Below are 24,557 nucleotides of genomic sequence, written 5' to 3'. Positions count from 1 at the left end.
TTAACCTACCAAATATTGCACTGCACATGACTATCGTTTGTAGATACTGTATTTTGTAACAATTAAAAAAATATATTAACGAAAGTTTTTAATTACATGTAGGAAAACCTGTATTTTGACTGCAAATTTTTTTCGAAAAACTAATTTTTTAAAATTATTGGTTCCGATTAACCACTATTTAATGTATTTGTATGCAAAATTGTACCCCGACACGTATACGCGCTTAGTGTCGGTCCCACCCATCGCGTAACTCCGGCGTATTACTGTAAAATCAATATTTTTGGGTATGTATGTATTATCTACTCCTGTATTACTTTTAATTAAGGGTAATGTGCACAAGTTGATAAGAACTTTCTGGTGAAATTTTTAAAACTGCAGCCCAGGTGTCGTTACAGAAGAATAAATCTTTGAGCTCACGAACCTTGGATATCTGATATTCAAGATGATTTAGTTCAAACTTATGTAATTGATTTTTGGTCCTTATATAACGAGATGCCAGTGATTTATAAACCATTTATTTCAATTACGCAACTGAAATCCGAGTCATCTTTTATACAATATTCTTATTTTGTTGAGGGTGAGGGCATGACGTTATCTTAGCGAACATGTGGTTTAGGCACCCACGCAACGAGCCTTGACTTGATGTTAGTATATAACGTCACACCGAAAGACAGAACTGCATCGGCAATGTCAAGGTGCCTGTTTCTTCGCTCGCGTATAGTGAGTGTCACTCAGTTTATATATAACACGTTATCCTTGAGACCAAAGTTAGCTCTGGGAATACTGCCAGTTGACTTGCCTGTAACACACCTTAAAACTTCCACGATTCGGTAAAAGAGGGAGAATGGTTCTGTTGTAAAACTCTGCTGAAATTTTCTTTGCCGAACTAACGTAGGCGTCGGACACAAGCTCTACATGAATTCGTGCAGGACAAGCATTCGGTTGGATGACTGGCAACTTGCATTAATCTTATGTTAGCAGTTGCGAAAAGAAAGAATAGGTTCTGATACATTCAACTTCATTGGATGAGCTTTATATTTTTCCGAGAGTCTATTCCTTTTTTATTTACATCTTTGAGCAGGCAAAGTAACAGATGTCGCTTCTGTAGCACGTTCAAATCCCGCGAAGAGTTGTTTCCTTCGATTCATTCAGTAAAGACAGAGAATGCTTCGGTTTATTAGACTACAAAATAATATTTAGTGTTTAGAAACAACAGGATTACAAAGTGTCCATTTCTGTGGTTGTTTGTGTGATCTCTCAAAGAGAGGTATTAGAATGTCTTGTTTGAAAAAAAGTTCAGATCGACCTAAGAGTAAAGAGCACTCAACTGGGAATGCAGTGGTGGCCCCAAATATGGTACGTATATATATATATATATATATATATGAGTAATAATATTATAACTTTAAAGTGAATTAATAAGTTTCAAAACTTTGCATGAAAAATATATATGTGGGAAATATAGCACATGTGATAAAAAAGATATATATAATTTTGTTTTTGTTTGATCCCAACTGCACTTTTGTGTAAGGTAAGAATGAAATTAAAAACTGATTAACTGACACTGAATAAGATAGAAAGTTATTTTTTTGATAAGTAATAAATAAGAATGCTTCAAGATTTCTTTTAAATTGTTGAAATTGAAAATTTTTAATGACAATTAATTGACTTACTAATCCACGGGCTTTTATGATTATTACGTTAATTTATTCAGAAACGTTTCATGATAACTGATGTAACACTATTTTTATGGATTTAAAAATTGTTTTCAGTGAGAATATTATTAGTTCGACGGAAACAAACGCTTTCCATCATCAACGGTAGAATACTTTCGAAAACGATTTGATGTTCAAAATCTAATTTGACGAAAAAGCCTTTGCCAGAAATAAAGTCGACTTGTAACTTTGTAAATGTCGATATTTAAAAAATTATATTAAGGAAAAAATCCCTTATGAGGGGAAAGGTATTTTATCGGACCAACATGGTACACTCTTGAAGCGTTTACATAAAATTGGAATTGGAGACAACTTGTTGAAATGAATAGAATCGTGGTTGAGAGATAGGTCACAACGAGCTATGGTGAACGGGAATTTTCTGATTGAATAAGAGTCAAAAGTGGAGTCCCTCGAGGAAGTGTTCTTGGGCCCATACTTTTTTCACTTTTTATCGATAAACTCGATCAGGGTATCGATGGGATTGTTAGCAAATTCGCAGATGGCGTGAAGCTAATGGGGTTAGTCGGGAATCAAAGAGATAGGGAGTTGCTCCACCGCATCTTAAACAGGATTGCAGCATAGGCAAATGAATGGAGCATGACGTTTAGCGTTGACAAGTGCATGGTCGCTTGCAACAATCCACGTTTCACTTGCGAGTCGAATGGTATTATTTCTATCCCGTATGCAACTAGGGTCGCCGATTTGGGAATTCTCATGGACGAGTGGCTTAGATTTTCTTAACATTGTTCAGCGGTGGTCAAAAAAGCGAACAGAATGCTCGGTTTCATTCTTGAAAGGGTCTCTTCGCGTTCTCCTAAAGTTATTCTTCCGCTTTTCCGAGGCTTAGTTTGTCCTACACTGGAGTATGCCGTTAAGTTTTGGAGACCGTACCTATAAAGGGACATAGACTTGGTTGGGGGGGGGGGTGCAGAGAAGCGTGATTTTGATGACACACAAGGCTTGAGCTATAAAAAAAGATTTGATTTCTTGAATATGTTTACATTGGAGGAACGCAGGTGTCGGAAGGATAGATCGAAGTGTTCAAAATTTTCAACGGGATGGATAGGATGGACCAAGAATTATTAATACACCGTCAATCGACTGCTTTGACAAGAGGACACCAGTATCGTTTAGTTAGGGCCAATTCCAGGTTGTGGTGTGGCAGAGAGTTTTTCTCTAATAGAGTTGTTAATAAATGGAATAGCTTACCTCCGGGGGTTGTGGATTCTAACACAATTGATACGTTTATAAAAGAAGTACGATAGACATAGTGGGATAAATCGAGAAGCTATCCATAATTAGATAAGGCAACCATAACCTTTTTTATAGGCGGTGTATTATATATTATTAATTATATATTTTTTGGTGATATATGCTTTTATGTTGGGTATTTTGGTGATATTCGACATCTATATTTTTTATAGGCATAATTTTTCAGTCACATCGATGGGCAATTTGTCTGTTTTTGGTCTTTGTATTTGGAAGAAATACGCGGCAAGTTCAAGTGCCTTGTTAGTACCTTTTTTAATACACAGATACCATTTTTTTTAGTTGGAGTATTCATGAAAAAAAAACTATCTTTTCCATGTTGTCTCAAACATGCATTCATTTTTAGAGGATTTAGAAGCTTTTTTGAACCATGATTTCAATTGCAACCTCTTCGAACTCCTTGATTTACTTCAAGAGGTTTCATTGCATTTCGGAAAGGACACGATTGGCTCAGATCGTCAGATGTTTGTAATGTCTGCTAAACTGAAAAAATTTGAATCGTTGTTAGTGTTTGTATGCTTTAGCAATAAACAAAAGTAAAATTATCAATGCAATTGTATTGCTAGAACGACTAGCTGTCTTGGTTTCTGTCGCGAGATATTCAATGGCAGAATTCCAACTGGCTTTCTCTTGCAATTGACGTCAGGAACTGCTCTTTTGCCATGTTCTATTTGGCAACAGCATGGGCCTTGACAAACGAAACAGGGTGAAAATTTTGTGCTAAACATTAAAGTATTTATTTCTGAACGTTTGTTTATTATTTTTGCCTTCCATCGTGCTTATTTTTCAAGCTTCACGTTTTCCGTATTTTAGAGAAACTGCTGGTAGAGATTTTCATCTGCTCTCCCAAGAGTCTTTTTAGATAGAAACTTGATGAACTAGAAACATTTTTTAGAACAATAGCGTATTTTCCACCTGATATTTCAGAATTATGTTGCTATAGATATCATGAAATAAAATAATTTTTCCAATTTAATGCTTTCATTAATATTCCCAAAACGCCTCGAAATAGATTATCTGATACAAATACAAGGGCCAAAAAAGGCAAATTGCCCAATGAGGTCACTGAAAAAATTTGCCCATAAAAAATATCGATGACAAATATAACCAAAATACCCGATATATAAACTGAAGAGCCAAAAAAACTGGTACAGGCATGCGTATGCAAATAAAGAGATATGGAACCAATCAGAGTACGGCGCTGTGGTCGGCAACGCCTATATAACACAACAAGTGTCTGGCATAGTTGTTAGATCGGTTACTGCTGCTACAATGGCAGGTTATCGAGATTTAAGTGAGTTTGAACGTGATGTTATAGTCGGCGCACGAGAGATGGGACATAGCATCTCCGAGGTAGCGATGAAATTTGGATTTTCACGTACGACCATTTCACGAGTGTACCGTGAATATCGGGAATCCGGTAAAAAATTAAATCTACGACATCGCTGCGGCCGGAAAAAGATCACGCAAGAACGGGACCAACGACGAGTGACAAGAATCATTAAATGTGACAGACGTGCAACCCTTCCGCAAATTGCCGCAGATTTCAATGCTGGGCCGTCAACAAGTGTCAGCGTGCGAACCATTCAACGAAACATCATCGATATGGGCTTTCGGAGCCGAAGGCCCACTCGTGTACCCTTGATGACTGCACGACACAAAGCTTTACGCCTCGCCTGGGCCCGACAACACCGACGTTGGACTGTTGAGGACTGGAAACGCGTTGCCTGGTCTGACGAGTCTCGGTTCCAATTGCCTCGAACTGATGGACGTGTACAGGTATGGAGACAACCTCATGAATCCATGGACCCTACATGTCAACAGGGGACTGTTCAAGCTGGTGGAGGCTCTGTGATGGTATGGGGCGTGTGCAGTTGGCGTGATATGGGACCCCTGATACGTCTAGATACGACTCTGACAGGTGACAGTTACTTAAGCATCCTGTCTGATCACCTGCACCCATTCATGTCCATTGTGCATTCCGACGGACTTGGACAATTTCAGCAGGACAATGCGACGCCCCACACGTCCAGAATTGCTACAAAGTGGCTCCAGGAACACTCTTCTGATTTTAGACACTTCCGCTGGCCACCAAAATCCCCAGACATGAACATTATTGAACATATCTGGGATGCCTTGCAACGTGCTGTTCAGAAGAGATCTCCACCCCCTCTTACTCCTACGGATTTATGGACAGCCCTGCAGGATTCATGGTGTCCATTACCTCCAGCACTACTTCAGACATTAGTCGAGTCCATCGTGTTGCGGCACTTCTGCGTGCTCGCGGGGGCCCTACACGATATTAGGCAGGTGACCAGTTTTTTTGGCTCTTCAGTGTATATATATATCACCAAAAAAAATTTAATAATATATATAATGCACTGTGCATAAAAAATAGTATGGTTGTTTTTTGGTGGTTGTCTAATGTGAAGCAATATCAACTGTAACAATATCATGGTTGTGCTTCGATTCATATTATGAATTTAAGCAAGAAATTTCTTGCAATAGAGTTTTAAAAATCCAATTACGTATCTATAAAAAAAGATGAATTATTAATTGTGTACAGAGTTATGTTAAAACTGTTCTTAGTATATCTCCGACAGTATTAGTTTTGTTCAAAAAAATTAAGGAAATGTTGTATAGCATCTAATACTACTCATCACTCAAGATTATGTCAAAAATGAGATTAGAAATAACTGGTTTCTTAACCAATGATCAGTATTTATTGTGAGAAATACCAAAATTATTCGGAAAAATCGCGTTTCATTGTTTTTTTATTTTTTCATTTAACACTGTATCTACGGTGCAATATCATACACGTATTTTCAAACATTACTGTCAGGTCTAACTCATATAAATCATATTTTCTTTTCACTCATGTGTTAACTGTAGATCATCCGTTACTACCAGTATGAAGAATTCCATGTTGAATTTGGTCCTGTGCATATTTACCGAAACCTTATCCTCTCTAAAAAAAGTGCGAGAAAGGAAGGATTGTAATTGATATTGTTTATACAGTGACTACTTAAAGCAATATTGCCACGATTAGCGAATTAAACGTGTTGTTTACTATTTAATATATTAGTTCGCTTTAATGCCAATATGCATGAATCTATTCTCAAGTACCCAGCTATTAATGAAACGCTGATGATCCGGAAGAACTAGTGCAACGATAAATTAAGATATCACTGAAAGCCTACTTAAAGTTTGGTTTTCTCTATAGGCTGTCCCAAATTATTTGCACATCAGAAATCTGCAACCGAACTGTACTTGAATTTAGAAACATAGTTTCAATTACAAAAAAGTTTTCAAATGGCGTGCAGTTGCTTAAAATCTTAAAATTTGTTTGAGGGGCCGTAATTATAAAAAATAAAGAAATTAACCTTCTGTATAGTCCCCAATGGGCTCAAAAATCCAGTGAGAAGGTTGTTGCCCTACCTCTTCTGAGTCCAGAAAAAAAATTCCGTGTTTCCAAGTGCAATATTCGCTAAAATATTTGAATGCACAAATCGGAGAAAAGTTGGGAAGGAACGGCACAAACTAACAGAAAATGTTTCTTTCCCTCATTTATGCTGTTCTTTCCAAATTTCTTTTCGATTGAACTCAAATATTTATAATATGAGCGAATATTGCACTTAGAAACATGGAATTTTTTGTTGGTCTCAGATGAAACGGGGCAAAAACTTTCCAACTGGGTTTTTCAGCACATGGGAACTGTATAAAAATTTAATTTCTTTACTTTTTCATTTATATGGCCCCTCAAACAAATTTAAAGATTTTAAATAATTGCACGTTATTTGTAAACTTTTTGTAACTGAAGTTATGTTTCTAAATTCAACGGTTGCAGAGATGTGCTATGCAAATAATTTGGGACAGCCTGTATGTGATTGATTCGAATTAATTTGAATTACTTTTATTGTTACGAAACTAGCTTTCTTTTAATTGCTGAAGCTCACAATGATTAAAAAATAATAACATTCTCTCAAAAAAGCCAAAGCACTATTCGATTGCTTCTTCACATTGATTCATCAACAAGTCTACCCGAAATGAAAGATTTCATTTTGTGGAAGTCAGAAGGAAATATATATTCCCCTCAGAACACAGGCCTTTCATTCTCATTCTGCTGGTATAATGTTAAGATACACGATACTTACAGGTTCAGTAGTTGAGTTATGCACACGCAGCTATTAAGATAAAATATTCCATCAGTCAAAGGAGGAGGAGGAGGAGTGAAATGAGGAGACAATGAAATCATTTTTCTTCTGAGAACCGTCAAGAAAGAAAACAGAACCGGAAACAGAAGCTAAGTGGATGAAAGATGACCACTAGCTTGAACAAGAAAATAACCACACACACAACAAATTATACATACATATAAAAAACTTAAAAAAGTCAAGTGTGAAAAGTAGGAAGTGAAGCGAAAAACACATCAACACCCAAATAACGCAAAAACATCAACAACGACAACAGAAATTAATCCTTTTTTTTAAAGAAATGAGTGCGTAATAAAGAAACCAAACATTTTTCAAAACACCCCCACCATAATAATGATTAAATGTACACTCGTTTACAAAATTAAGAGAATTAGCACATTATGTCTGAAAAACTAGTGGACATTTTAATGAAATTTGGTACGAATACTCAGTTGTAACAGAAAGAGATGTACCATACACAAAAAGTCACAGTACGCACGCATGATTGTCAGTAAAGCTCATCACAGCAGGAATGTCCAAAATACACGTTGCGAGATCGAACCGAAAATGAGTATAATATGGGGTATGGTCCCCTCTCACAGTCAGACAGGTCGCACAGCGCTACGGCGTACTGGACAAGAGGTAGTTGAGGAGTCCCTGTAACAATCGGTCCCACTCCTGCAGCAACGCAGTTTTCAGTTCCAGGATGGTTCTCCAAGGGGGATGGCGAGATGCAACTGCCCTTCCAACAGCGTCCTAGACATGTTCTATAGGATTTAGGTCAGAAGATCTGGCTGGCCAATCCGTACGCCGAATATCCTTACTTTCGAGATAATCGTTGACCAGGTGAGCCCGATGTGGACAAGCGTTGTCGTCCATGAACAGGAACCGAGGGCCAAGTGCGCCTCTGAAAAGTCGAACATGGGACTCTAAGATCGCCTCTGTATGCCTCCTAGCAGTCACGGACCCTCTGCCAAACACATGGAGGGGTGTGCGGCCGTCCAACATGATGCCTACCCAGACCATGACACCTCCACCACCATAGTGGTCCATTTCCCTGATGTAGGAGGGATGGTATCGGATACCAGGCTCTCTCCAGATGAGTGTACGTCGAGAATCAGTGATCCATCCTGAATCTCGACTCAAAGTGATAAAAGTGCCAAATAACGATCCTCATTGGTCGTCGTGGCTTGTCGACAACATTGTCCAGGTCTTCTCGATATGGATCCAGTGTCCTGAAACTGTTTTTACAAATTGCAGACGACACTGGGCGTTAGATAGAGCTCTGTAGCCACCTGCACCTGTGATTGCCCTGCCTCCAATATACCGATGATTCTCCATCTCATTCCGTCATCCATACGTTTGTGACTACTCATTTTATCCGATAAGCTTTTAAATTTACCAAACTCTTGCGAGAAACACAGTGAATGTTGCCGAGGAGTACGAGCACACGAATCGTGGAAAACGCCACGTGCCCTTGTCATCCCCCTCCGTGATGACAGCTCCGTGATGACAGCTCCGCCCACACGCACGTGTACGCTTACGTATTCGACACTGAATATTTGCATACTTCTTCGGTGGCATTATTAGTACCTTTGGTTCAGTACTTTTTGTGAAAATAGACACAATGTGCAAATTCTCTTAATTTTGCACACGAGTGTAGAATCAAAGCACACGACAGAACTACTGAACTACGTTAAAAATATTATCCTCTTCAAACCTAAAGCTTCAAAAACAGCTAAAAATATATTTGTGGATTTTATATGTTGCTTTAGTGTTTGTAGACTGTAATACTCGTAGAAAAGAAAATTTTTCTGTAAGTATTCGGGGAGCTTAGAAATTTTAGGTACACATATTTGTACCTCAGGATTCAAATGAGTAGAAACACTTAATATTTTAACCATAGTGAACTGTATAGTTAGCTGTATACTTATTATTTACAAATTTAAAACGCAACATTATATGATATTAACTCACAACAGGCATCAGGAATTGACGTGTGTTAGTTTTATTACTCAGTGTGATTACCAAATGGAGCAATATATACACTATAAATGTGAATTTTCTTTCCGAACTACATCTCGATCTCCGCTTGGTTGTCCAGGCTTTCGTACTTCGTATGAACAGCGGATAGTGACATCGTTTCTCTCTATACTATATAGGGTGTTTCAAAACGAATCACCCGATTTGAAATGCGTATATTACGAAAAATATTGAACATAGACACTTAAGATTAATTTTTTATTACATGGCTAATCATAAAGTTTTTTTACGAACCAAATTAAAGGTGCTCATTAGGCACCTTGGGATGCACGACATATGTCTATACGGTAGTCAAATTCGTTCCAAACTTTTGCGGGCATGTTTGCATCCACTGCGAGCGGATTTCTGTGGATTACGTGCGAAACTCTGTCGGATGCGCTCTATATTTTCGTCTGACAGAAAGGGGATTTCCCTTTACACACACAGCATGTGTCTCGAAATTGTTTATACCATCGTCTAATGCTCTGAGCGAACACCAGAGTATTGTCGACGGAAAGAACGATGAACAGTTGTTACGGACTCACACTTTGCGAAGCTTAGAACACAAAACGATTTCTGTTGTGCAGTCGCCATCTTGACAAACACTGAAATGGCGGCCGAAGGAAGAGTATTAGCGCTACCTGTCAACAACTGCGTGAAACTCGAGATTTCCCTCTTTCTACCTATACATCATTCGATCAAAACGGATTAAAAGCTGAAGTTATGATTTTTTTTAAATCAAATGATTCTTTTTGAAACACCCTGTATATTATTGTTACGACAAATGACACTTCTCGAAACAATTATTTTTTAAAACACAAAAATACATTTGACTATTTGTACAAATCACCCTGGCTCTTGATTTGCATTCTGGTAATATTCATTTCGGTGCATTTTCATCGACCACGTATCGGGGGAAAGTGATGCACTTCATCAAGGTGAACATGTTACATGGGTTGGGGGACAACTTTTCGCTGCTTTCGCTCAGATTTTTCCTCATCTTCAGAACTATCCAAAAGTGGAGGTTTTTCTCTACGGGGAACTACATTTTCTCCATACTTGCAAAGTGCTCATGCAACAACCATTCTATATTCAATTAAAGTCTTATAGGCACTCGTTCTTTTTTCTTTTTTTTTTTGGTGATACTCAACAAACATCACCCCCCAATTCGAAATAACAAGATCGAAGTGAGTGAAAACTCTAATAGGTCATTTGTTTGTTCTTAGCACATACCGGTAATATGTTTATACTTATATAATATACAAGTATCTATCGCGCAGGTCTATTTCTCCCATAAATGTATTATAGACTATTACTTTTATTTTCATGTTATAATTTTTTCAAACACTGATTATGTATAACTAGTATCTGTAGAAACAATAGATAATTACTAATGAAAACCTTCTCCGAATTAATGAAAAAATGTATATCAAAAGAAAGGTAACATGCATTTCATTAACATAAGCCCTTCCGCCATAACATATGTATCTTCGAAAACAATGTTTTTCCTCAAAAAAGTACATAAATACAAAAATCTCGCATGAGATACTTTGGTGTAATCACGATTAAATTTATCGTTCAACGCCGAAGGTAAACATTCATACAATTCAATGTGCTGTGTTTAAAAATGACTTAAACAACTAGAAAAAATTATTTTCAGCAATGCCCTTACATTCGGTTATCTTAAAATATATAATTTTTACATTTTTAACTATTAAGTTCTTGAAAATATATATTAAAAATTACTTCCTTTTTTCGAGAACGCTTCATCGCCGCGATTTCGTCAATCTGCCTTTTTATTCGCTTGTTTTCTCAGGTAATATCATTACGAGCCGCATTCTAACCGAATCAATATGGAGCTTGAACTTCCAGGTATGTGCTAGTAAGCATGGAATTAAGTAATATCTACGATATAATTAGAAACAGGAGATCGTATAAAGTCCACATATGTGTACCTCTGGAACGAAGAGGTTACACATGTACAACCCATCAATAGGAACCGTGGGTGCTTTCAGATTTTACAATTGTTTTGTAAACCAGAAACTTTTTCAGAGATGATTTTGCATGCCAAATGACCAGACAAGTTGGCATAACCTGCAGCTTCGCAAGTCTGCGTTTGAATCCCGGATAGTAAAAAGCATAGCTTTTTGGAATTAGCTTTTTTAAACTTAAGGAACTAAAGACAGTGCTGTCTTACGCATGGCCCGGGGGCCTCGAGAGAAAAGGAGCCTCACAAAAATTGGATTTGGTTTAAATTTCTAAGAGAAAGCATGTAAATTTGCCAGGTAGGGCCTCAGAAAAATCACTTGGCCCGAGGGTCCATAACACTGTCAAGACAGCCCTGACTAAAGGTACTGATTTAATTATTACTCGTGTGAAGAAAGTGACCGCGGTGCAACAAAAAGGATCAATAGTATCTCAGGAAAAAAAATTAACATTGTTATTTTCAAGAGGTCTCGTAATATTTTTCCTATAGAGGTCTTAACATGGTCAAACATAGCCTCAAAAACTGTGCTCTAGCGCAGAAATATCTATATATAATGACATGTCCTGACTGGTTCATCATCGCCGAGCTGCAACGGCTGAATTTATGAATATGAAATTTGGTCATGAAGTAAAAACTCACTAAGAAAGGGTTTTTCGAAATTCAAACCCTAAGGGGGTCATAAAAGGGTTCAAAGGTAACATAGAGAAATCACGCCGAGCCGGAACCGTAAAAACTAAAAAAGTTTTTCAAAATTCGACTACCAAGAGGGTTATAAGGGGATTTAAAGGTTACACAGAGAAATCATGCCTAGTCGAAACCGCTGAAATTATAAATGTGGAATTTAGTCGATACTTTCATATTATCATGTAAGGACGAAGTATGAAGGGGTTTTTCAAAATTCCACCCTAAGGGAGTCATAAAAGGGTTCAATGGAAACAGAGAGAAATCACGCCGAGCCGGAACCGCTGGAGCTATAATTATGAAATTTGGTCAGTAGTTTCATTTCAAGACGTAAAAACTAACTAAAAGGGTGCTTTCGAAATTCGACCCCAAAGGGGATCATAAGAGGATTCAAAGGTTACGTAGAGAAATCACGCTTCGCCGAAACTGCTGAAGCTATAAATATAAAATTTTGTCAATAGTTTTAGTTTGTAATATAGAGACACACACACACACTCTCTAAAAAAAGGGATATTTCAAAATTCAACATCTGAGGGGGTCATATGTGGGGGAGGGACTTTCCCCGGGTAGGGGGAGGTTTCAAAGGTTATGGTGCCATCATCGCCAAGTCCAAACAGCAGAAGCTAAAAATATGAAATTTGGTAAGTATTCTATTTTATAATACAGAGAATCTCTACGACGGGATTTCTGAAAATTTAACCTCCAAGGAGGGGGGGGGGGGAGGGGGGTTCCAAATGTTATATGGGGGAAATCATTGTTGAACAATTTTCTGATCAACAAATCCACGCGAGCGAAGCCGCGGGTTACAGCTATAGGTAAATATATTATTTCACACACCACAGAGTTTCTCAAATTTGGTAAACACTATTTTTGAGTGTTACATGCAATATGTTAATAGAACTATATCTCCAATACTTTTTTTTTTTCGGTGTATATATTTTCGAACATTAAGAAAAAAAATGTATTGTTAATAACTTGCACGTATGATTAAATAGTATGGCATCAATGTAATTGAATAAAAATTGATTCAGACGTATTTCATGCTTGCATTTACTTGAGTTTGTATAGCTTTTTGAAATCGAATTGATTGAATTCTCTGTTATCTGAACTGAAAAATTGTTTTCCAATTCTTTCCTGTTGTGATATCAGCTGATATAAAATCGTTTGTACTTCAAATTTGGCTGTATTGTTCGTTTTTTATATAAATTCAATTATTTCGAATAACAAATAAAATTTCCAATCTTAAATGTAATGTCTATTTCTTTTTTAAACGAATGCCTATTTTGTGATCACCACCGGACTATACTGTATATCAAGTATATTATAGTTTGTGATGAGGTCGATTAAGCAAGTTAAGCAAATACTGTATGAATAAATCCTTTAATACAGTACTGCTAAATTTTATTGAATTATTCGTTTTTCTTGTGTCTGTTTGTCAAAAGCTAATAAATCGTACAATTTCGAAGTGAGCAATAAATTTACAAATAGTTCTAACTTCTCAGTGTACAATTAAATGCGATCATGAAACAATTGCGCAGAGTGTATGCGTGATATTGAACTGAACTCGTATCATAAATGAATCGGAAAATACCAGGTTTTTGAAGTTGTCTTCAGGGAGCAGTAAGTTCTAAAAGTTCAACCGAAAACTCTGGTACTTGAGTGGATTTCTGCGTGATAAACAAAAAATATAGTATTGTAATACTAATGTTTCTTGTCCTTTTTTCGCGCGTGCCCCCCCCCCCGACAGACCATATTTTCATCTCATGGTCCCCATGTGTTATCCAGGGCACCCCTACTCTCATCCAGAATATAGACCCTTTTCACTTACTGAATTTTTTTGTGACTGAATTGAAAGAATAACAGTTTTATAGATAATGTCGATCTCCGGACCCCCAGGCTAAATTTCAATGAGTTTCCCTCTCGTAGAGATTTTATGTAGGGCCGTGTATCAATATCATCCCCTTCTATATGGGCAAAAGAATGGGACCTCGTACTTAGCTTGAAGTGTAACTGCTTACATATTTACACATTCCCTCTCGAAATTCATGCTACTGTGCCAGATCTCAACACGTAGGCATCTTATGGACACGAGGCCCTTGGGCCATTCCTAGATGGGTCCCTCGTTATGATGGATCTCGCAGTTCTGCTGGATCTCGCAGTTCTGCTGGATTCTGAATGTGCAATGGTCACATTTTTCAACTACCATGTTTTACTAAACCCTTTGCGGTCCTGTGTCGAATCCACCTTGTCATAGGACCGCATCAGAAAACAATGATACTTCATATTGCTATAACAACCTCTTACGATTGAAGAAGAGCCCCCCCCCCCCCATGAATTAGGCTACTATAGAAAAAACGCAAAGGGACAAACATTCAGGGGCCTTCCTCATTCAGGGGCTATAAAGTTCGAACTGTGCCATCGGGAAGTGCCGAAAATACCTATGCACCGTAAAAAGGTTAAAAGCTTCAGTTCTTTAACATCTGATTTTTTTTTAAATATCTGTGGATCCTTACCACTTGTCTTGGCTACCTTTATTTTTAATTTTCGCCCGCGGCCCCCTTAAAATATCCCAAGACTACTACTACTAAACCACACATGTCCCTCGTCCACATTCCTCTGCGGAATTTCCAATGAATTGGTACGTGTTGGGATGTGCATGTCCGTGTTGTGAACCTAACGTGAAGCTTGCCTCTGTGCAATGCTTGTTATAGTGCTGCCATCTACCACATATTTTTCGAAATATGAGTGAAGTGTAATGTTTGAAGATTTTATCATTGTAGGCCTGTTGTTCTCTGCAGCGAGACTTTCTAATGAGGAGATCGGCTTGCCTTCGTACCTCGAAGTTGGAAAATATCCCAAGACTATAAGGCGGCATGGCCCCAGATTGAGAATCGCTGCTGTGTACAATGCATACCTGTACAATACATAACTTTGTTGATTAACCACTTTACGATCAAGGACGCGATATTGCATTCAAAGGCCAGTGGAATAAATTCAAACAAGTGTCTGTTTTCTTTCCTCTTTCTCCTCATCATAAGGAAACTTTGTTGCAACTCTATGAAAAAAAGTAGTTCTTTTAAAAAACCTCCGTGATGTATCCTTCCACTATATACATTTGAGAGCGAAAGAGAACAGGTAGGTGAGGGTGAAAAGAGAAATCTTCTACTTCGTACCTACTCTTATCTCTAAGTATCGGCGAGTGAGTACAACAGATATCTCTTACACACTTATCTATTATACTGTTTTTCTTTCACATTCGTTTGTTTTTCTTACTTTTCTACTTTTTTTTTCTTTCCTTTTTCTAACATGCGGTTAGGTTAGGACAAAGTTATCATATTTATCGCCGATTCGTCAAACAGAGATCATCCGAATTTCTTGCTAGTCGCTTCCGCTTGTAAGCAAAGAGGTTTAAATTCTTCAATTTATTGTCATCTGGTATAGGGAAGAGAAAAATGAAAACACGAAAGAGATTTTCTTTTCCCTTTGTTCAATCGATTATCAATAACAAACCAAATCAGATGTATTAATAACACGAAAAATGTGCTCGAAAAAAACTTTCAAGTTTTTCAATTCTTGAGTGGCTGTTGGATGTGATTTATTTCGTTCTCTCTTTCTCTTGCTCTTTTGAACACAAATAGTCAGAGTTATCCATCTATTTCGGTGCTGCCATCTATCGCTAATATAATGAACCTCTGAGACACAAACCCGTTTTTCGTGTGTGTGTGTGTTGCTCTGAAATCTTGATTTCAATCGTTTTAATATAGTCGAACTCCGTTATAGTGAACCGTCTGCGGATCCAATAAAAAGTTTACTATAACCCAAGGTTCACTATATCCAAATTTGTTTAAACATTGATATTTCTTAGTATTTGATGGTGGTTTTGTTGGGAACATTCACTGCGATAACACATAATTCACTAATAAATTATTAATTTCTTAAATAAACAATTAATCAAATATTAGAAAGGAAGAATTCTAAAAGTAGTATTATTTACTTTTATTTTTACACCATATGGAAAAAATTTGTTATTTTTGATTGAATACATTTCGATTTTAAGTAAATTTCATCAATTTTCTTATAGACGGATTAGAGTCCAGTTTTTTTGTCCACATTTTCCATAGAAAAAAAAGTATTCAGAATGCTTGCAGCCCTTTCACTTCAGAGATTGATGGTGTTGACATTTCACTTTCTTCTTCTGAGGGTAGGGGGGGAATCTTCGTTTTTCCCTTTACTTCGGATGCGATGTAAACGGTAGGAATACCTGAAGTACATAACTCTTATCACAAGATTCGAAGGCTTCAATTTCATCTTTGGAAAAAGATTTACACAATGCTTTTCCAGCCATATAGCGATCGGTAGGGTTTCATCTTCGTCGTCCGCAATACTGCCTCTTCCTTGCTCCAATACATTCTTGGAAAGACCCATATGTCGAAAGCAGTTGCGAATTGTTGCATCTGTTACTTGTCTCTTGAGACTTCTCCAGCAAAACGATTGCTTCCAAAAGAGAGATATTATACTTGCTGTTCATCATACCTTTTTAAAATATGCATAACAAACTGCTTCGTGTAGTGAGATTCGAGGCTGCAAATAACGCTCTGATCCATCCATCGGTTGCCGCACAGAAGTTGTATTGGGAGGCAAAAAAATAAGTTTGATGACTTAAGATCTTACCTCTAGGTCTGTTGCACTATTGTTCCGATTTTTCAAAAGGTGGTTTGAAAAGAGTGGAATCTTGTAGTGGATCCGTGGTTGAATCCTAGAAACGGCGGGGAAGATGAAAAAGTGGGATTTGACACGGAAGTCAAGGAATGCTGTCGTTCGGGATCCTTATATGTGTAAACTTACCATTGAAAAACTGGGAAAAAAATCTGCGGAAGGAACATTTCAGTTCACTAAGTAAGCGGACTTTCATTTTCTCAATTCACTATAAGGTTTAAAATAACATTAGTTAAATGGATGTTCAGTTGGGACCACTGAAAAAGTTCACTATATCCCGGGTTCACTATAGCGAGGTTCGACTGTAATTGAGATCTGACTCGAATTTAAGGTTTTTCCGCTTGTATACTATGCAAATTTTTCCACCTTTTATTCATACTAGTCTAATTTTTCAATTCATTCATTCCTCATTCCTCAAATTTCCCACCCTGGGCACAAATTTGCCCCGCCCGTAAATATTCTCCTGTTTCTAAGTCACTCTTTCTACCACTCACATACTTTCCTACTCTCTTAGTCATTCTTTTCTTTCGTCGCTCTCCAGGTCACTCTTTTGGTCGCTCACTGACATTGTACTTTCTTTAGGTCACTCCCATACTTTCACATTCTCTAGGTCACTCATAAAAAATGGTTTCAAATTTTATCTCTAGGCCACTTCTCATATTTACACATTCTCTAGGTCACTTCCATGTTCACACACTCTCTGAATCACTCTTTTGATCACTCACTGACCTAGACCCTCACTATCTAGGTCACTCATAACTCACTGATTGAGGGCCGTATTCATCGACATGGTTTAAACCAGTGGGAAACACACCATCTGGAAATGACTGGTTTTGCTAATGACTATTCATTATTGGAGCTATCATCCCCCAAAAAAGTGCAGCTGGTTTCAGGGCCCCGAGACGATTCTCGTCATTTCTTTTTTCACCTCATAAATTCAATACAGATTGTGGCCCGAAAAGAGCCTAGCCTCGGGACCCTGAGGCAGGATACGGGTGGGGGCATAATTTTAGCATTACTGTTCTTTCACCTACGGCTATGGCCTTTTTGCATGCTGGTTTTTTTTTTATAAAAGAAACGGTTGGAACAGAAACAAACATCAATGGTCAACAGCTCGTCACGACACCACTAGGAACCCCGACGCTCACTTTGAGGAACTTTGAAATAGAAAATTTTTGTAATGTATTCGTTCAAATTCGTGAATTACTTAAACCCAAAGATAACGTGTGTGGAAGTACCAAAATATGAATTACAGACGAGCAGTCTTGAACTTTCGTGCAAAACAGTCACATATCTAAAGTGTTTGTTACACAACGGATGGACCCATTTCAAACATGCATATCAGCTTCAGCCACCTCGTTGGGCGATTTGCCTCTTGAGGCCTTTGTGTTTGTATTTGTAATTTCGATGGTGTCCGGAAAGAAATTAATGTAATGCGGAAGAAGATGCTTGTTGAATCCACGCCGTAAGTACAATAATGTATTTTTTTTTCATCAAAATTTTGATATTACTAAATCCTCTTATATTGACCGATTTTCATGACTTAAGTAAGCCCCACTTGGGCAGTACTATCTATCAGAGGCACCGACATGAAAAAAATATTGTGGGGGGGGGGGGAAGGCATAAAGTTGCTAGCGTGTACGCAGGACAGAGAGAACGTGCATTGCATTTAATTTTTAGAAATTAATTGGGGGGGGGGGGGAGGCTCAGTACCCCCTTAAAAATTGTATTGGGAGAGGGACTCAAAGGACCTCAGCTTCTAGGTTTCCGTGCCTATGCTATCTATTAATGCTTATCAAGAGCGCTATCCGTAACCGTACTGATTATGACAATAAGGATAAAAGGGAAATTTTGGTACTATCTCCGAAAATAAGCATCGTTTCTCCTTCGAATATTGCGAAGAATATACGGATGGGGGGGGGGGCAAATACACGCTCCTTCAGCATCGGATGATAGAAATTTCTTCTCGCGATGGTGTCGGTTTAGTAGAAAATTTATTAAAATTTATTTTTTTGACTTGAATTTTTTTTTTTTTTTTTACGGTGACTTATGTAGTATTTTTCCTTGAAAGAAAACGATGCATTTTCATACGACCTTTGAAGAGTTATTCTACTCAATTCGAAATTCATTCTTAATCGACTCATTCTTAAGTATAGTATTATATTAATAGTATGATGGAATTACCTTTTTAGCAATGTAGAACGCAAAAAACCAACGATATTCGTTAAAAATACACGGAAATAAACGCCAATGAATTTCCGGGTATTTTTAGTGAACATCGTTGGATTTTTGCGTTCTATATTAATAGTATTACTCAATTACATAATCAATCATCTCTCTGAAAGGATTTTTTTATTGTATTTTTACGTTTAATTAGCATGGTTTCATCCGAATTTTTTTCCTTTTAATATGTTTGAGCTGAAAGGGTTGAATTTCATTACAATCTTAACGAGATTTCAGATATGTTCATAAAACAATGGTAAATATTTAGAATGATTATGTCATTCGGAATTATATGTAGAAGAAAACAAAGAGAGAGAGAGAGTCAATTGCAATCCCACCGATGCTTTCCAGTTTTAATCAAGAAAGAAGTGAGAGACCTGCGCTTGAAATAATGTAAAATTACATTTTCTTAAAATATGGACCTATATAATATCGCAGTAACTCTGGTGATTTGAAAAATAAATGGCAGCTAACCGGAGCCCGACTTAGACACGAACAGGTCCTGGGCGAGGCAGGAATTGGGGCTTCTGTGACTTGAGTCCAAATATTTTGTTTACCCAGTGATCAAGTTCGTTTCAGAATTTACTTGGCTAACCAAACCAAAAACACCAATGAATGTCTCACGAGCTCCCAAGATCGATAATTTCAAAAATGAATTTATTTTAACGATTAAATTTTGAATTTTTTTTACAAACTTTATTGTTGACATTTATTAGTGTTATTGCTCATCGAAATGAATAATTATGTATCACATTTTATTAAAAGACCAATTTTGCTTTTATGAGCAAAGTAGGCCGTGGGCAGAATGACCACGCGATGGACTCACTTTATTCTGACCACAGTTTCTGACTTGAATTGATGTATTTTTCCCGATGTGCTTATAATTTGGTAATCAACCCAAGTGGGATACCCGGTCTGCGTTGATAGTGGTTGTATTCATCCTTTGACGACGGCACCCGTAGTGTAACGAAATGCTTTGAGAATTCATAGCGTTTTCCTCCCTATTTGCCTTTATCGTAGGTTCTTTCTTTAATTTATGAGGGAAAGGATTATTACAATTCTCAATTGTAAATGTATTTAATTGCAAATGTACAAGATTGGTAAATATCCAATCTACAATTCAAAGACAAAACTAGAATAATAGTTAATAATAATAAGTTAAATGTAGTTTAAATTGTTTCAATAATGTGTAAGGTGCAGTTGACAATAGCGAGAGGGGGCGTGTGGAGAGAGATTAAAATAATGTTTATTTTTTATGTAACGTGATCATCACGTATTCCCAAGAGATCCTTACAATCTGCAATGAAATAAATAATCTGTACTGAATGAAATAACAATTTTCGATACTTTCTTTTCGATCTCCAGCAATAACACAATTATCACATTTACAAGAAAAATTGACAGAAATAGCATTAAAAGACGGTCTGACGTTCAAATTTGAAGATGGCTATTAATTTTTCTGGCTGAAAAAACAAATACTGTACCTGGAATTTATGGGGATATACAGTGGAATCTTCCATAACGGACACTCCCCGTTTTTAGTGAGCACCTCCAATTACCAAACACTTTTTGAATTACGTCAACGGGACTCCAGACTCCCGTTGAGACTGATTATTTTACTAATTTTACTATCCATTAACTGACACTCCTCGTTAGCGGCAAAAATTTTCGGTCCCGTGAGTCAGTGCCGTCTTAACGCATGGGCTCCTGAAGAAAAGAGGGGGCTCAGAAAAACGAGAAGTAGTTTAATTTTTTGAGAAGTTTCCATGTAGGGCCTCAGAATAATCACTTGGCGGGGGGGGAGGGTTCCATGATGCTCTTAAGACGGCCCTATCGTGAGTGTCCGTTATTGAGAGGTACTAATGTAGCTGAACATTTTTCATGTGCCACAAATCTTTCGACAAAAATCGAAATCACCTACAGATATTCAATTGTGAGGATTTAAGAACTCAGCTTAGTAAAACCAAGCAACAATCATCACACTTGGGAAACATCTATTAATAGTAAAATTATTTTTATTAAAACTAAGTAACAATTGTAGTTTTGCGTCTGTATTTTTTAATAATTTTAACATTAATGGATATTTTTTGTGTGATGCGAATATTACTTTGACCACAAAAAATTCAACTAAATGCATATGTTTTGTGTTATATGCATGTTTATAATTTTATAATTCACAAATTTAATTTTTTTTTGTTTTGCAATGAAGTTTACTGTAATTTTCTTAATTGTAATTATTTTAGAACTTTTAACCCTTTTTATACTATGTTTGCATAGTATATGCAAAAAAATCGAAAATTCGTCGCTGCATCGTTCAACTTTTTAATGTGGGTTTTTAACATCTCTTCCAGGGGGGCGATGAGAAATTTTGTTTGTGAAAAGGGGGCAATGGGCTGAATAAGTTTGGGAAACACTGGTTTAAACTGTAGTCACAATTTTTGGATAAGAGATCAACATAGATTGGTTAAAAACCTGAATTTAACCAATCCGTGTCGATCTCTTTGACAAAAAATTGTGACTAGTTTAAACCATGTCGGTCAATACCGTCCTTAGCACCTTACTCTCTAGGTTACTCTTTCGATAACTCACTTACCTGGCCCTCGCTCTCAAACGAAAAAAAATCGTATTTTCTATTTTCTTGAAATGTAACTTTTAGAGCCGTATCGCAGCCCATGAGGGAAATAATGGTTATGATTTTCTCAAATAATTAACTGTTATTTACATTGCACATTTCTGGAGAGTAAATCAGATATATAGGGTGATTCTATAATTCCCCTTGCCGCATTTTACTGGTGAACAGTTGATCGAAGAGGCATACTTCCTATTAAGAAAAGTATCCGAACAACGTGTAGACCTCAGATACGTCATTCATATTACAAGGGATTGTATAGGTACTAAAATAAAAAACCAAACTAAAAATCTGTTGGTCTGTCTCTCCTGGGGCCAACAAAAAAAATTCAGGTTTTAAACTGCAATATTCGCTGAGATATTTGAATTTTAAAAAAATGGAAAGAAGTTGGGGAAGAACAGGACAAACTGATTCTTTTCCTTTGATTCGTTTACTCTGCTCTTTCCCAACTTTCCTCCGTTTCCTGAATTCAAATATTTCAGCGAATATTGCACTTAGAAACGTGGAATTTTTTTGGTCTTAGCGGAGATAGGGAGATAGGGCAACAACTTTCTAATTGAGTTTTTTAAAACAGGGTGTCCGTTTGAAAAGTTTGGGTTTTTTTTAGTTTAATAACTATACAACCCCTTGCAATATGAACGGCGCATCTGAGTTCTCTCTCTACGTTATTTGAATAATTTTTCTAATTGAAAGCATCCCTCTAGAATCAACGGTTTGTAGTAGTTTGCGGCAAAGGTAAATATGGAATCGCCCTGTATACAGAACATATACAAATGCAAATAGAAAGGCCACAAAACAGTCAAAATGCTCATCTAAAATCACCTCAAGATGACTGAATTTTTAGAGAATTTCATTTGTATAAGAGTCTTTAGTTCGGTTCTTGACAGTGTCAGCTCGATATCAGGAAAATTGTATTGAGTTTTTGGTCTGTATAGCATCTATTTGTTTACAAAATCTCGTTTTGAGGTTATATGAGGTAATAGTCTCTTATTGCGAGCTATTTTAGCTAAACTTATTGCTTCAATTTTTTTTCTTCGAAAAGCGAGAAAATTTCACAATCAAAAGTAGTAACGTACATTTTCTAAAAGAATCACCGCATCATTTACGTGTTTAGACGTTCTGCTTTCAAACCAGAGTGACATTTATGAGTAACTTCTTTTCCCAAAAGTTTTTACTAAAACTTTTTGTTCTGTATATTGATGGTAGTTGGGTTGCTCTTCACCGCTCATAACTTAAAACATTTAAATTAAGAATGATGTGTGGAATTTGGAATCAATCAGATTTTATTCCAAATTCCATCTTGATGGATGGAATAAAAAAAGAAGTTAAAGCGAAAATAGCAATTCATAGAAATTTCACTTTTCTGACTAGTTTCAAATTTTATCAGGAAATCTTTTCACAAGCGCGGCTCGTACGGTAATGTAAGACAAAATTCAGGTGGATGTATTGCCCCTGTAAAGAGGTTTATTGCATTACACTTTGATGTATCACACGAAAAATAGCAATACTGAAAACCTCATCAACACTTTCGGTGATCAGGTAATGTCAAATACCTCCTCCTGACCTGGCCCGCCGCTCTGTCTCAACGAAGAGATATAAGCAGGTGATCAAAAACCTGGGCCATATCGTTGTAGCAAGAGGAGTTCAATATTAGACTGTAGGTGATTCCAAACAAGATTTGAAAAATACCGTTGGAGAAATATTTATAGTTATATGGAGTATCGCTGTAGAGAGGTTTCACTGTATACGAGATTTTGGATGGGATTTTTTTTGTACGTTCAAGAACTTTCCGCGTCATATGGTTTGTTTCAAATATTAAAAAAATTAGAATCAGCGATGCTATATAAAGAAAATAAATCGCGTTGATATTTGAAATCAAGCGTGCAGATGAATAAATTTGATTTGAATGAAGCTTGAGGAATTGAATACTATGTTGACGACATTATGATGATTGAAAGGAGGTATTTCTCGAGAAAAATGAGAGAAGCCAAAAAACTCGTGGGGACTTTCCCTCGTGTTGGCTAGGATTTGTGGCGCCTACGGGCTACATTTATTCTATTTATTGGAAGTCTTCTGCGCCTTGCGGCTCACTACATCCGCATGCGCGTGTCTGAAAATCAATATTGCCGTCTAACGACAGTTACCGCATGCTGTAGACGCACGTTTCTCTTGATACTTTTTACTGTCCGCACCATCTCATGTGGACTTGACAAGTCGATTAACTCATAGAACTTTTCTAGTAGGTTTCACTTCGTTTGTTCGAGTACAACAGCCGGGTGCTCCGGAATTTCCCCTCACTGTGGGGTACCCATACCGGCTCTTTCGTTTGGGAGATACTGTGTTGTCAATCAAAATTTCCCTGCTTCATCCATTTGCTTTTCCTCCGGTGACACTTGTTTCGTTTTCAAAAACACCTATATACGACATTTGTGCTCGGCATGTTTCTTAACATTAACTGTTGATCATGGTCGTGGATAAACACTCAGCACAGGTGAGCATATCTATCAGTTTTTTGTAGAGTTAATCTAATTACTATATCTATAACATCCGATAAATAAAACTTTTTTAATTTCAGTTATTGGTTTTAGCTACATTTTTGTTTTCATAGATGTAGTTGATTCTTTCTTCCACGTTTTTGTCGAAAACGAGTCATTTTTCTTTTTAATGAAATTAAAAAAGTGTATATACTGTAAGATTAACGCATTGAATGATTTAAGTGTGATTTTAACTTTCTCTCTCTCTCATATATTCTCAACATATAACTATAGAAATACCTCTTTCTACATAATAACATTTTTTCACATGGTTATTAAATCATGTTTATCACATGGTTATCTGAATCAATTATTCTGTATTGTTTTTGAAATTTTCAAAGATTTAAAAAAAATTGTTTTTTTTAATGCAAATTGATTATTGAAAGGGATGACTACTCATTCAATGGATGGTTGTAAATTTTCTGGAGGGGGGGGGGGTTTATTGGAGAAGCTCGTTTTTTGTTTCAATACTTTTTTTTTACATCTTTCGTACTTTAAATAACATCTATGTAAACAGATTTAGATGGAAGCAAAAAACAAAAGAAAGTGTATTTATTTCGTGCTCAATTTTTCAATTTAGCGAAAATT

General features: G+C 36.8%; 1 protein-coding gene across 19 annotated transcripts in view; it reads left to right on the top strand.

The window, feature by feature from the left end:
- The window catches only part of LOC149080678 (uncharacterized), a 312,101-nt gene that overhangs the window by 31,160 nt on the left and 256,384 nt on the right, over nt 1-24,557 (top strand). Inside the window, exon 1 of one of the 19 annotated variants that reach the window (XM_089239880.1) lies at nt 699-1,356. The exons of 17 other annotated variants lie outside the window; for them this stretch is intronic. In XM_089239880.1, the coding sequence (XP_089096006.1) occupies nt 1,276-1,356 (81 nt within the window). In that variant the 5' untranslated portion in view covers nt 699-1,275. Of the gene's footprint in view, nt 1-698; nt 1,357-23,600; nt 23,927-24,557 lie in introns of those variants that run through there. One more of the 19 variants, XM_089239885.1, reaches the window with a different exon arrangement.

The sequence above is a fragment of the Pholcus phalangioides genome, unplaced genomic scaffold (assembly GCF_987345545.1).
Source record: "Pholcus phalangioides strain wild (caught in Gottingen) unplaced genomic scaffold, Ppha-v1.0 ptg000011l_1, whole genome shotgun sequence".
In the NCBI taxonomy this organism is placed as follows: domain Eukaryota; kingdom Metazoa; phylum Arthropoda; class Arachnida; order Araneae; family Pholcidae; genus Pholcus; species Pholcus phalangioides.
This window is presented reverse-complemented; position numbering and strand designations above follow the sequence as displayed.